The 14,255-nt window shown below is 26.6% G+C and overlaps 1 protein-coding gene across 2 annotated transcripts in view; it reads right to left on the reverse strand.

Annotated features, from left to right (window-relative positions):
• Window positions 1-1,408: 1,408 nt before the first annotated feature.
• LOC107437458 (oxygen-dependent coproporphyrinogen-III oxidase) overlaps window positions 1,409-14,255 on the reverse strand; it is a 28,935-nt gene continuing 16,088 nt past the window's right edge. For both annotated transcript variants that reach the window (XM_043057097.2, XM_071177691.1), the window contains exons 10-13: window positions 12,969-13,048; window positions 7,234-7,340; window positions 6,290-6,392; window positions 1,409-1,735 (exon numbers count right to left, since the gene is read on the reverse strand). In XM_043057097.2, the coding sequence (XP_042913031.1) occupies window positions 1,649-1,735; window positions 6,290-6,392; window positions 7,234-7,340; window positions 12,969-13,048 (377 nt within the window). In that variant the 3' untranslated portion in view covers window positions 1,409-1,648. The remainder of the gene's footprint in view (window positions 1,736-6,289; window positions 6,393-7,233; window positions 7,341-12,968; window positions 13,049-14,255) is intronic.

Genomic DNA, 14,255 nt, shown 5'->3' on the forward strand with positions numbered 1-14,255 from the left:
AAATCATTCAATAATTATTTTCCAACTTATGGAAAATATAAGTTTTTGCTTCATTTATAGAAGCCATTTTTTTCTATCATAATAGACTAATGCAAAATTCTATAGTAGGTTATAGAAATGAATCATTCTTGAACTTCTGAGAAAAACACTTATCAAGATAGAGATCATTGAGCGAATCTGCAAGCAATTTGTATTACCAGACCCAGTCTTGTCTTCACTTAAAAACTTATTTTTGAAAGCATACTATATAGCTTGAAAAAAAATTGGGTTGGGGTAAATATACCTTATGGGGTAAATTAAAATTGGGTAAATATATCTTATTTATTTGATAGTAAGAAAACAAGGCTTTAAGGAAAACTTTAAAAAAAAGTTTAAAAAAACTCTTTAGTTTACAAGAATCAGATAAGGATAATACACAAAATCAGATAATCAACATACAAAAAATGGACCTGAAATGCAAAATTTTAAATTGCAGAACTATTAAATTTGCAGTAATTCCTTACTATAAACTTACTATATTACTTACTATAAACTTGCAAATACTCTCTGTGAGATTTCAAATTATGCAAAAACTACTTTTTTATAAACAATGATATGCAATTAGCAATGTTTTATTATAAGTGAAATAACTTTGAAATTCAAGAGGAAATTGTTAAACATATATATCTTTATTATTTTCCAACAAAGGAAAGGGTATACTTTGTGCTATGTAGACTAAAGAAAAGAAAAAAAACAATGTGATTAAAAACAAAAATTTCGTTTGCGCTCTTTTGTAATAATTATTTTATTGAAAATAAATCACAGAAATAAATTTTTAAATTTATAAGAGGTCAAACATGTCTAAAGAACAAGATACATTTTAGTGAAAATAATGTTTCTTACTACGCTATATTATGCATTAAATTTATACTTTCTAACTTTACGACACAGTTACAGTTTTTCAAACCATTTATTTACGATACTCCTAAAAGCAACATTTCTTCTGTCTCTTCACTTTTTATTCGTTGTATATATTCTTTTATATTTTTGGCATTGTTTTTAATTGATTAGATAATGTTATTGAAAAACTCAATCTCATTTTTTTATTGCTACTTTTTACACAGTTGTATTAATATATTTTGCTTTGTAAAACTGGTACAATTTTAGAAAGCACTTTTGCGGACATGAATGTGTTAATTAAATTTCATGTTTTAAACAAACTAATCATTTTTATTAATTAATAAATTTTAAACTCTTAATTTATTGTCCTGTTAAAGTGTATGTGTATATAATGAAAACAAGAGGATGTAATTATTTTCATTTTGAAAAAACTGCATTGCAGTATTAATTTAGGCACAGTGCAGGAAGCATTAATTTAAATAAAAAGTAAAAATCCAATCTATGAAAAAAATAATATCAAAAAACAACATAATCATAAATATAGTTCTTTATAACAAATTTTGCTTTAGAAAACAATACAAAAAGTTCATCTTTACAAACTCAGTCATAATTATATTTAAGTACAATAACAAATTTTCTATTAAAATAACAAATTTTTCTCATAGATGCAACTAAATCATATTTACAATGTTCCTATTTTACAAAACATATGTAACTTCAATTTCAAACTAACTTCAATTTTACTATTTAATAAAGTTTGAATTATTTATCATGCCCAATCACGCGGGTTTTTCAGAACTTCTAATAATTTTGCTTCTTTTGAGTTTGGAGCAGGACTATGACAATACTGCCATTTCTAAAAAAAAAAAAAAAAAGGAAAAAAATCATAGTTTTATTAATTCATACACTCTGAAATAAAAAGTCATACATTACAAATCCAAAATACATTTGAGTCAATGAGTCTGAAAACCAGTCATCACTTTTTTTCAAGATTGATATTCTTGCATTTTAAGTTTAGTTGACGTAGTTAGGGTATAAAAGTTAATTTACTCTTTCTTGCTACAGAATATTTTGTACAGTAAAATATCGATTTAGTTCAAAAGCATGCCATATCATGGAGATGACCTTTTCTTGTAAAAACTTGGAAATACACCATTAATGCTTATAAAATTGTTCCCATAGCCTAACAATTAATTATTTAATTTATGCTTGTTATTTTGTTTATGCTTTTTATCACACAATGAGTGATTCAGATGGTAATTCTTCAGATGGTATATGCATGATAATAAAAAGGGATAAGTGTAATTATGAACTGTAAAGGAGGTAACTACAAATAATATGATACCTGATTTCAAAAGCCATTATAAGAAAAATATGTTATCAAAAAGCTCTTATGGAAAAGCAAGAAAGGAAACACAACAATTTCAGGGGTCACATTACAGCAATTTTACTTTCAAAAGCACAGCATCTGGTGAAGTTGAAGTATTCATTGGTGGTTTATGTAAATTAATATTTACTCTGTATGAAAAAAACATCCTAAAAGTGGCAGCATAATCAGTTAAGGATGCAGATTCCGGAAAAGTTGCCATAAACCACAAGAAAATTACTAACATCAAAAAAGTTTTTACAATACAAATCAAATGAGTTTTAGTCTTTCTATGAAGAAACTTGTAAGTGACCCAGTACATTTAGACACAATCCAAAAGATATCTGAATCTACATAAATATCTATGAATATGTTGTCTAAGACTTCAATAAAGTCTTTCTTTCATTTCTAAAGAACAATTATTAATATTTTTGCTAGTAAAAAATAATGTATAGTATTTGTTTTAAGGTTTTGTAAGAAAACCTGTGATCTGAAAGTTCTAACTAGTTTTTAAATTTAAAAAATTAAGCGATGTTATAGCACAATTGAAATAGAATATTTTGTAACCAGTCATACTTTGTTATTAAAAAATAATAATAACTCTCTGTATGAAACTGGTACTTAGGTATTCAGTTTTTTTCTTTCCTGTAAAACTAGTTTTGTTGAAGATGACTGATTTTTGAACTCATTGATTCATAAAAATATAAGCTAAAACACAGTAAAAATGACATTGTCAAAATGATCTTGGAATAAATAAAAAAACCACATGATTTTAGGAGTCCACAAAAACAAATTAATTTTATTTAGGTGATGGATAAGAGCTTCAATATGATGGTCATATTTAATAACAAGAGTAAATATTTTCTTGATTCTCTTTGCAATTCAGTTTCAAACAAGAAAATATGATCTTTTTTTCTAAATTTTTCCTTAAAAGAAGAGCTTTGAAAAACACCCATACGAAACAAAAATAAATAAATCAATTTTCAACATTCAAAATTTATGGCAATCTTACTACACTAGCGCTCAAATAAAGACAAACAAAAAAACTTTGACGCTATTTCTTCTTCAGAATTATAATTGAATCAGAAAAATTTAATTTAGTTAAGTAAATTATTACATCAAAAAAAAACTTTTAATAAAAATTAGTTTTCGCACAATAAAGCTAAAATTATATTTTTGTCAAAAATTTATTTACTTCAAAACTTAAGCATTAACAATGCAACCCTACCTGAAGTGACACAAACTAAGCACATTCTCAACAGTAGCATTTATTGTATAGTAACATTGCTACTCCACAATAATCATCAAAGTATATTTTGAAATATTATATATTAATTTTTTAGAACAAAGATTGACTGTATTATCGTTTACACAATTTTCATAATCTTGCTTTGAACTTAAATGAAAATTAATAGTTTCAATATAATTCTGTTATTATTTTTAAATATAAATTTGATTCCGTAATTATGATTTGTCACGCTTAAAAACTAGTTTTTTTTTCCTCCCTTTTTTTTTTACAAAAAGTTATATAAATTTAAAAACATACATAAATAAGTGAAGTTTAAATTATAACAGATTTGGCAAATTAAGAATTTTGAAATAAAACATAATTATAAGCTTTCTATTTTAGTCAAGATCATTTATTATGGGCTGTAATTTAACAAGATCCCTTACTGAATGATTATATTTTTATTTAATGGTTGGTTCAATTTTAAAAAGTATTGATAAAATGTTGTCATTACAAACATAAATAGAAATTAACGAGGAATTTTACATAAACGTGTTTAAAATTATTTTATTGAAGTAGCAAGGAAAAAAAAGTATTTGTCAATAGCCGGAAATTCCCTTCTCTTAAAACAGTTTTAAAAACACTCTTTTGACCAGTATGCAGGTTAGCAATAAAAAATAACAATGTGAAGTTCACATCATAAGTCATTCCAAGAAAATTCAAATTGAAGTTACAGAGCAAAAGAGTGACAATGGTTGATATGAAATTATGAGTAGTTGGCAATTGTAATAGCAGATAATGTTGCTATGCAAACTATTGAACAGATTTTATCACTGCTTTTTCTCATGTGCTTGTTCCTAGTCAAATATTTGTGAAAGAAAAATGACAATGATACGATCCTCTACCCCTGAAAACATAGAGTTAGCCAAGAAATTGCAAAATTTTTGGTGTTAATAAGATATTTTGCCCTATTAGTATTAAACCTACTAACAATTGACAAGGCTCAATCACAAAAAATTCAAGTTTTATTTTAATTAATTAATGTGGTGTAAAATAAGTGGTTCTTAAATAAAAATTTTTGATAATGTAATTTCTGATAATTTCGACCAACTTGGATTTAATGAGCACTCTGATTTAACAAGCAAAATGCTTGGTTTTTTCATCATAAGTGTGCTCAACTATATTAACTTCGTCTATGTTTGAAGAAAACAGAAGTTTAACCTTCCAAGTATTGAAACTCTTATTGAACAAATGAGGAAAAACCAGTTTTTGATATAAGGTAACATGTAGCTTAAAGTTTGTGAAAAGCTAACACTCAAAGGGTTAAGAATTCAAACAAAATCTTTATGTGCAAATTAAGTAAACAAATTGCCGAGTCAATAGAAAATAGAGCAATTTTTGTTTTTACAATCATGCCGTAAGAACAAACAATGTTCATCATATGGGGTAGCAAAACAATACATTTTGTGCCAATGATCCTATTAAGTTTAAAATCAAGATGAATAAATTAGAAAAGCTCATAAACTGTTAATATGTTTAATAATTCAATTTTTTATTTTTAATTATTTTGTTAATCCGTAACTTTTATTAAACTCCAACTTTTTGACACTAGTTATTAGTTATTACATTAGCATTAATTTGAAAATAAGTGTTGTTCTTATTGTGTACAAGAAAACTAATTTTACATATTTTATTTTTTATATATACTTTATTTTTGGCATGGTGGGTAACAGTCTAGCTTCAAGTCAGAAGAAACATTATACTAACAAATAAATTTAAATAAAATTAACCAGGCTGATATTTTAATATGATTTAACACAAAGTTGATACAATAAATATATGATAAAAAGAATTATTTTGTAAAAGATTTCTGCTTTTTATTAATTTGTTTCTGCACTTTTTTAAATTTTTATTTTATTTATTTGCATACATCAGGCTACATTTATCAAAAAGAAATCTTACAGAAATGGTAACACTATCAAGTTAAAATACTTGTTTTTTAAACTTCAAAAAAATAATAATAAATAAATAAAAAAATAGTCATACACATGCTTGTATAGCTTCAGGACAACTAAAAATATCTTTTAGTCTGAGGTATGCAACTTAAACGTATTACTCCTCAAAAATCATTAGATCAATTAAGTATGAATAATAAATCAAAAAAAAAAAATTCTGTCAATGTAATAACAAATGCTTTACACTAATTTACTTTTGAAAAACAATAAAATATTAAGTGAAACAAAAATCCCACTTGGATGCTTAGCAAGTACTTTTTGTAATGAGTCAAAAAAAATATCAATAAAATTATTTAAAAAAATTACTTCAGTTAGAAAGGAGAAAGTTATATTCTTTTCAGCATTTTTGTCTTAAAACTACACACTGGACTTTTTAGAAACTATGACTATCAAATCATGCGAAAATTATACTTTTCAACAGTATAAACATGTGAGCATTATATTTTTAAGTACATAAGAATACATAAAAATACATACTTTATACATAATTTTATGTCTTATGTGATATGAACTAGAATAATAATTTATCTTTATGATAATAAATAGCATTTAAAAATTAACAATTGATTCTCATTTCCTATTTTTGTAACACCTTGAAAGTAAAAATATCCAATCAATAAATATTTTATAAAAATCAACAAGAAAATAATTTTTTTGTAAACATATGTAACATCATTTTTTTAAAAATACACACAACTTTTTAATTCATGCTTGTAACATAATGTTATAATTGAAATTTAATAAAAATAAATGAACGAATATATTATTCATCAAAGAAAACTATTATACAAAGTAACTTACAGCAATAGATGGCAAAGACATAAGAATACTTTCATATCTGGCTCCTGGAGTCATTAAACCAAATTTAGTTCCTCTATCATAGATTAAATTGAATTCCACATATCTAAAAATAATCAAATCACTACGAATTGAAACATTGTCCAGTCACTTATATGAAGATTTTATTAAAATAAACATAACAATTAAACTACAAATTTCAACATAAATGAACGAAAAATTAATCAACAATGTTATTTTTGGCACTTTCTCAAGCTATTACTCACCAATATTAATGTTACCTTTATTAAATTATCATAAACCTAGATTAGCTGTATAAAATATAAGAACAATGGAATTCTTTCAATATTTCTCAAAGAATAACAATGAACAGTGAATTCTCTCCAAGATACTATATGAGAAGCTGCTTGAAAAGAAAAGTCTGGAATATTTTATTCCCCATCTTTACTGATCAATCGATAATTTTGTAATTTAAAAGCCTCAACTAAAATAAGTTAAATTTTTAAATATAACAGTTTTTTAATATGGTTGTAAGCAGTAAAAATAAGGTTTCAGAGATCTACAGTGTATTTTCTATTTTAATCACTATTATATTTACCTATTTTTTGACTTAGATTTAAAGTATGGCTTCATTGCATTAATTTGAAAGCCTTAATTATGCAAATTTCTCATACTGAATGCTTTTTTTAATTAATTGAATAACATTAAAAAAAATAACAACAAATTAAACAATTAGAAAATTTTTCCTCCAATATGCTCCAGTTAAATTTTCATCAAGAATAATAAAAAACTTAGATCATGTAAATTAATTCAAAATAGTATTTAAAAACCATTGATTTTATACAATATAAAAACAATTGTTTGAAATCATAGAATATAAAAAAATTAAGTAGAAAATAATTATAATTAATTAAAAAAAGGTACAAAATGTTTTTTTAAAAACTTACCTTCCCCTTCTTATTAATTGCCATTGTCTATCTGCATAGGAATAACCCTTATCTTTGTTCTTCTGAACAATTGGTAAATAGCTAGGAATCACATTTTGAGCACAGGTCTAAATGAACAAAACAATTTAATATATGTGCATTAAAAATACATAATAAAAAATAATTAGTTAACATTATATATGATATAATAGTATAATATGCATTATAAATGTATGATCAATAAGAAAAATGAAAATAAAATACCATTAGAAATTCTAGCTATTATCTATTACTGAACTAATTTAGCCTAATTAACCAGTTCTATGATACAAATATTTTTATAATTTTGTTTAATGTAAAGTTGAATTATTATAAAAAGCCCGAAATGATACCAACTTTGATCACAGAGAAAATACTATTATTTCTGATTGACTACTTTATAGTCACAATTAAATGTGAATATTACAGTTCGCTATTATCTCTGTAAAAAAACTAAAAAAAAGTTAATTAAAGATGAATGAATCTTCAAAAGAATTTATCAATAGAAGTAGATCAAAAAATCATGAAAAAGATTACTAATAATTACAGATAAGTACATTTCATGAACAAAATTAACTCAATATTTACACTCTTAATTATTAAATCTTAGTTTTCGAAAAGAACACAACAATGTATAGTATGTTTCTTTCAACAAAAAAAATATTTATACATTTTATAGATAACAGCAATGAAAAACCTAAAAAAGAAAAAAAAATTAACGTTCTATTATAAACGATAAGACATTTAGTAGATATTTATGAGTAGACTTTTTCTTAAAAAACTTATGTATAAAATTTGCATTAAGATTTACAAAAAAAAAAAAATCATAAACCATGGAATTCAACATGCCTCCTAATTATAAAATGTTTCTTCTTTTTTCCAAATAAAATAGTTTAAATAATCTAACGTAAAGTAAAAAAACAATACAATAATCAGAACAATATGATTATATAAAAATTGTACAAAATATAATAGAGCAAAAACTACTGCATTGTTATTTCATAATATTAAAAACAAACAAATTGTTCAGACCAACTTAATTCAATAATTTTATACAAATGTTAGTGAATTTGAGTTAATTATTTATTTAACTGAAAATACAATTTAAACGGCTTCAAGTTTTTAAAACTTCATTCATAGAGATAATTTCTAATTTTTTTACCAGCAGCATATTGGCTGATTAAGTAATATAATGAGATAAATAATAGTTTTTTATCCAGTTTTATTCTGCACTTTCACAACTACATAGAAAAGAGAAATCAGAAATAAATATATTTGTAAATCATAATCATTATTAGGAAAAAAATTCTGATTTCTGAAGTGAAAAACTCTCACTAATTAATTAGGATAAGTTAATTTTAGGATAAGTTAAGGATATAATCTGTAGGATAATTTATTTAGGATAAGTTAACCTGAAACAATTGTTAAGGTTTTTTTCCCCCAACAAATGGTCCTGTAAGCCTAGTTTTTGTTCTGAGGCAAGATGAATTTAATCAAGTAGGAATATTCCATTCATGCCAACGTTTGAGTGAAATTTGACCAAGTTTTGGCCTCTTGCCATAGTTCAAAAGTAGTCAAGAGATTCATAGCGGAAAATCAAAGTAATGATGATAGATTTGCATGGGCTTCATCAGGCTTAAATTCAATTGAGAACTACTAAGATAATTTGAAAATTGTTTAGGTAAGATGGACAGAACAACAACATGCTATAAAAGTCTGGTTTATATAATGCTATAAAAGTACAAATTAATTGGGACAGGTTAATTTTTTTCTAGTTGTATTAGAAACACAACCTGATATCTTGTTTAGGTAAGATGAACAGGACAACAACATGCCATAAAATTCTGATTTATATAATGCTATAAAAGTAAAAATTAATTACGACAGGTTAATTTTTTTACAGTTGTATTAGAAACAAAACCTGATACAAATGTATATGGTTTTATTTTTTCAACAGACGGTGCTGTAAGCCTAGTTTTTATTCTGAGGCCAGATGAATTTAATCAAGTGGGATTATTCCATTCATACAAAAATTTATGTAAAATTTGCCCATGATTTGGTCTCTTTTCACTGTTCAAAAGTAGTAAAAAGATTCATACTGAAAATTCAAAATAATGATGCTTGATTTATACGAGAATTCTTCTAGCCTAAATCCATTTTAGACCTTGTAAAAAAGTCAATGACGCTCAATATAATGATTTCTGTGGTCCAAACAAAACTAGACATTGTAAGGAAAGATCGCTATGCAATGAATACATAAAATTTGTGCAAATATTACTTATATTTCACAAATACAGGACTTATTTTGACAAAAACATGCCACACTTTAAATAGAATTATGAAATTGACCAGTAATCAATTTTTTATATCAATAAAGCAAAAGTATTATTTAAAATAGTTCATTAAGGGTTGAAAATAGATTTCAATTTTTTAAATCACATATTTTAATACTGCGCATAAACTTTAGTCAGTCATTCAGGGCTTTTTCTAAATTTTGCTTCATGAGAATGATGTCATGGAATCAGAACAATTTACAACAAAATATTCTAATCACATGCTCTCCCTTCAGAAAACACATCAAGATTCTTAATAATTGCAGATAAAATGTGTTAATGTCTGTTATTATTCTACCCACTTCCTTTAAAAGAAAATTATTTCCACTATATGCATTACACCAGTTAAAAGTAGACATTTTTGTTAAATAACATACATCCAGAAAATTAGCAAAACTAATATAAATAAGAATGCAAATAATAAAATGTGTTTTAACTCAAACAAACTAACTAAAAGAGTGAATACAATTTTTAAACAAGAAAAATGTGACACATGAAATTGAAGCCATTGAAAAAAAAAGTTTGACGATTATACAGGAAACTCTGATTTCTAAATGACATTGCAATAAATGCTTAATTCTCAATAATGATAAGTAATCCATATTTCACAATTCTTTGAACTACAGATTATGCCTAGGACCTCCTAGGTTTAGAATAGGTGGTCCTATCACTCACAATAAAGAATTCAAAATGTCTCATGTTTATTGAGCGACAACATCAAAAGAAATAGAGGCTTTAATCGTTTTCTGAAGACTTTTGTCACTGATAGACTCATTGTCAGTAAAAAAAATATCAATGTTGAAAGTGCAAAAATGTCTAACACCTGCTTTCAAAGTGATTTCCTGGGAATAAAAAAAATTAAACAAAGTTTTGATTGCTATATTAGAATGAATGGTTCTGTAACAGACGTTCTAACGGCCGTTAAAATAACATAATATTTAAGGAATAGCGAATGGAACTTAATGTAGCGGACTAAGAATCGGACTAATGGGAGCCGAACTGAAAAGAATAGACTGTATATTAAAAATTTGCTAGGTAAGATAGACTGGATGACTAAAATAAATGCTATTAAAATTTGGTTTCACTGTAAAAAAAATTTAGAATGCATGTACTTATCAATGTACTCAATACCTAAACCTCTTATAAAAGCTCTTAACTACAAAAGGAAGATAAGCTGCCTTCATCAGTTTAAATAAAGCATCAATTTACATCCAAATAAAATCATATTTGAATGTAGATTGATGCTATCACATAGCCTCAACAGTCATAAATATAATGTTACTCGTTAATGATACGACGATGGACTGGATGATATAAATATGAACTTTATATAACCAAAGGTTCAATTTAGAAAAAGGACATTTTTTTTTCATTTTGTTCCAAGTTATTTGTACAATATAGTAAGAAGATTTCAAATTTAAAAATAGCTTTAGTAATAGTTTTAAACTTAATCTTAAGCAAAATATTTTCTTCCAAACATATATGCTCACGGCAAAGCTAGCCATAGCATATTAACATATGCTCAACAAACAGGTTTTAAATATGCTAGTGAAATAAAGTGTTACGCTTATCATAAAATAGAACATTAACTCATAAAGAAAATTTTCATTCAGAGTAGTATCAGAATGAATATTAATTGAAATTTATAACAATTTTTTATTGTCGATGAAAATTTTTTATAATGAGATTTGATATTATTATTTAACTTAATGCTGCAAAAAAATTAAATAACTCTTATTACTCCATACAAGAAATAATTATGAAACACTTTATATTCACATCTGATTAAGAAACTTGGTAGGCAAACGACATTGCCTATTTTTTATGCATGCAGAAATAAACCAAGCAAAATAGTTAGGGGCAAATTAGCATATCCACAGCACCCATGTAAGTGTATTAGACATTAGTGTATTAGTAAGTGTATTACTGCACCAACAGGGCCAGAAAAATTTTCTGGTCTTGAAGAAATGCTATTGGTAGAACATGGGGACTGTCCCCCAAAATAGTCTACTGGATAAACTCAATGATTATTAGTCCTATCATCACTTATGGCGCAATCGTCTGGTGGTCAAGGACTAGATTGAGCTCCGCAAGGTCTAATCTTAACAGACTACAAAGAATGGTCTGTGTAGCCCTGTCAGGCTGTCTCAGGACCACTCCTACAGCTGCTCTAGAGAGCTTACTTGGGCTTCTTCCATTGAACTTACGCATTGAAGTTGAAGCTCAGACAGGCGTAAAGCGTCTTATGTACCTTGGCCTATGGAAAGAGAATTCCAAACACTTGTCATGGGGACATCTTGTTTCACAAGTGAAGGATTTATCCTCTTTTATTATGCCTAGTGATTTTATGTCACTAAGATATGCTTTTCACAAGCCCTTCAAGATCCATTTTCCTACTAGAGATGAATGGTTCAATTCTCCTCGGTGGCTTAAAGGCAAATGCCTGATATGGTACACTGATGGGTCAAAGATTGGTGCCAAATCAGGAGCAGGAATTTACTGCTCCAATGATGGTACCAAACTTCACTTTCCCCTGGGAAATTATGCCACCGTTTTTCAGGCTGAGGTCTATGCCATTATCTTGTGCTGCAAGTTATGCATAGACAAAGGATATCAAAATACGACTATCCGCATCTGTTCTGACAGTCAGGCTGCTCTCCTATCACTGTCAAGGTGTAAATTCACCTCTTTGTTAGTGTGGGAATGCTTCTCGGTCCTCTGTGACCTGTCCACTCATAACAAGGTATCCCTGCATTGGGTACCAGGACATATGGGTATCGGTGGAAATGAGCTAGCTGACGAAGCAGCACGGGCTGGCTCTAATGCAATTTTCTGGGGCCCTGAACCTGCGCTGGGAATTTCTCCCTNAAAAAATAAACCCATTTCATCAATATTGAAAACATCATTTTAACTGTATCCTTGAAGTAAATTTGGTAACGCTTCATTTAACCACTGTTCACATACTTCAAGAGGGACAGCTTTACCTTTTCCATGAAGAGTGCGAAAGACATTGTGTGTGTGTTGCAAAGGAAGGGGCAAGATATCAGCTCCTAGGTTTTTTTCCTTGCTTTAAAAGATCCAAAAAAAAATCGAGTTAAAGGTAGTAAAATTCGAGTAATCAAGAATAATTAACATGAAATTGAAGATAAAAGGGTCGGGACCTCATAAAAAAATCGAGTTATAGTAATATTCGAGTTATCGTACTTCGAGTTATAGCGAATTGACTGTATTAGATAATTATTGTGAAAAAAATTTTATAAATATTTCATACTAATTTCAAAAATTTGCAAAAACAATAAAAAGTTAACATTTATTGAAAAGCAAGTTAATACTTTCAATATTTTAAGATCAAAACAGTACTCAAAACTTTAGAAAGAAACTTACAGAAATAAATTTGAAGCAGCTTTCTTGATCTGGAGTATCCAGGTCATCAAAAAATATTCCCCCAACACCCCTACATTCTCCTGCAAAATATAAAAAATTAGTATGACAAATTGCTTCAAATTTCATTTTGTACAAAATGCAAACCATGGTTGGGAAATAAATTTTTTTGCACCAAGTACTTTAATATGTAATTATTATTACACTATTTACTTTTTTATTCAATGATAAATTGTTTGTTTAAATACACTACTTATTCTTATTTATTCTGCTACTTTGGCAATTTCAAAGAAAAATTTCCTCGGCAAACACAAATTTTTCATTGAATAATATAAAGGGGGAAAAATCTGAGTTTGAGAAAAACAATTACAAATTTCAAGCATTTTTGTTTAACAGTGATGAAAGCCTGGAAAAAAATACTTATGTAGAACTTTGCACAAAATTTTTTGTTAGAAACAGTTTCTACATTGAATAACATAGGGAAAATTGATTTTCCGAGTGGAAAAACAGCCAACGTGTAAACAGATCTGAAAACAGATACAAGGCGCATCTAATATAAAAGTTAAATATTTAGCATTATTATCATATACCAAGCATAACATTACATATCACTATTATAATAAAAAAATAGCACATTGAATCACTTAATAAGTTATTTCCATACCGATAGTAAATAATTTATTCAAAATATGAAAAATAATTTCAAAATATTTCTAATGAAAAATGTTTCGAAAAATTTTCATATACTTTAGACCTTTCAGCATTAATTTTATCTTTTTCAAAAAAGAAATAATAAGCTAAAATACTAAAAACCTCTTTTTAATCAAGTTATTTAATTACAACATAACACTTATAATTGTCCATTTTCCAGATTGGTGCATAAGATTAGTCCTTCCTACCATCAAGATCCAATCAAAATGGGAAGCAAACCTTAATTATGATAATCAGTTTATACAGACAATATTTTAAGTGACACAAAAATGTAGTTTCTCTAAGAATTGATTCCTGAATGATATGGCTGATTTCAAGACCAACAAAATATAGAAAATATGTCCCCAATAAGTCAGAAGAACTATTGAAAATTTGAATACTTTCATGTCAATTAACTTTTAGTAAATTTAGTTGGTATTATCCATAGCTCTGGGGCTGTTCAGTAAAATCCAAAAATTTTTGCATAAATTGTAAAACAAGTATAAATCCAAAAATAATTATTTATCATTACTCAAATTCAAGATGCTTGAAAAATCATATTTTGCATGAAATTATTTCAAGAATTAGCTTAAATAGTTT

The sequence above is a fragment of the Parasteatoda tepidariorum genome, chromosome 2, assembly GCF_043381705.1.
Source record: "Parasteatoda tepidariorum isolate YZ-2023 chromosome 2, CAS_Ptep_4.0, whole genome shotgun sequence".
Lineage (NCBI taxonomy): Eukaryota > Metazoa > Arthropoda > Arachnida > Araneae > Theridiidae > Parasteatoda > Parasteatoda tepidariorum.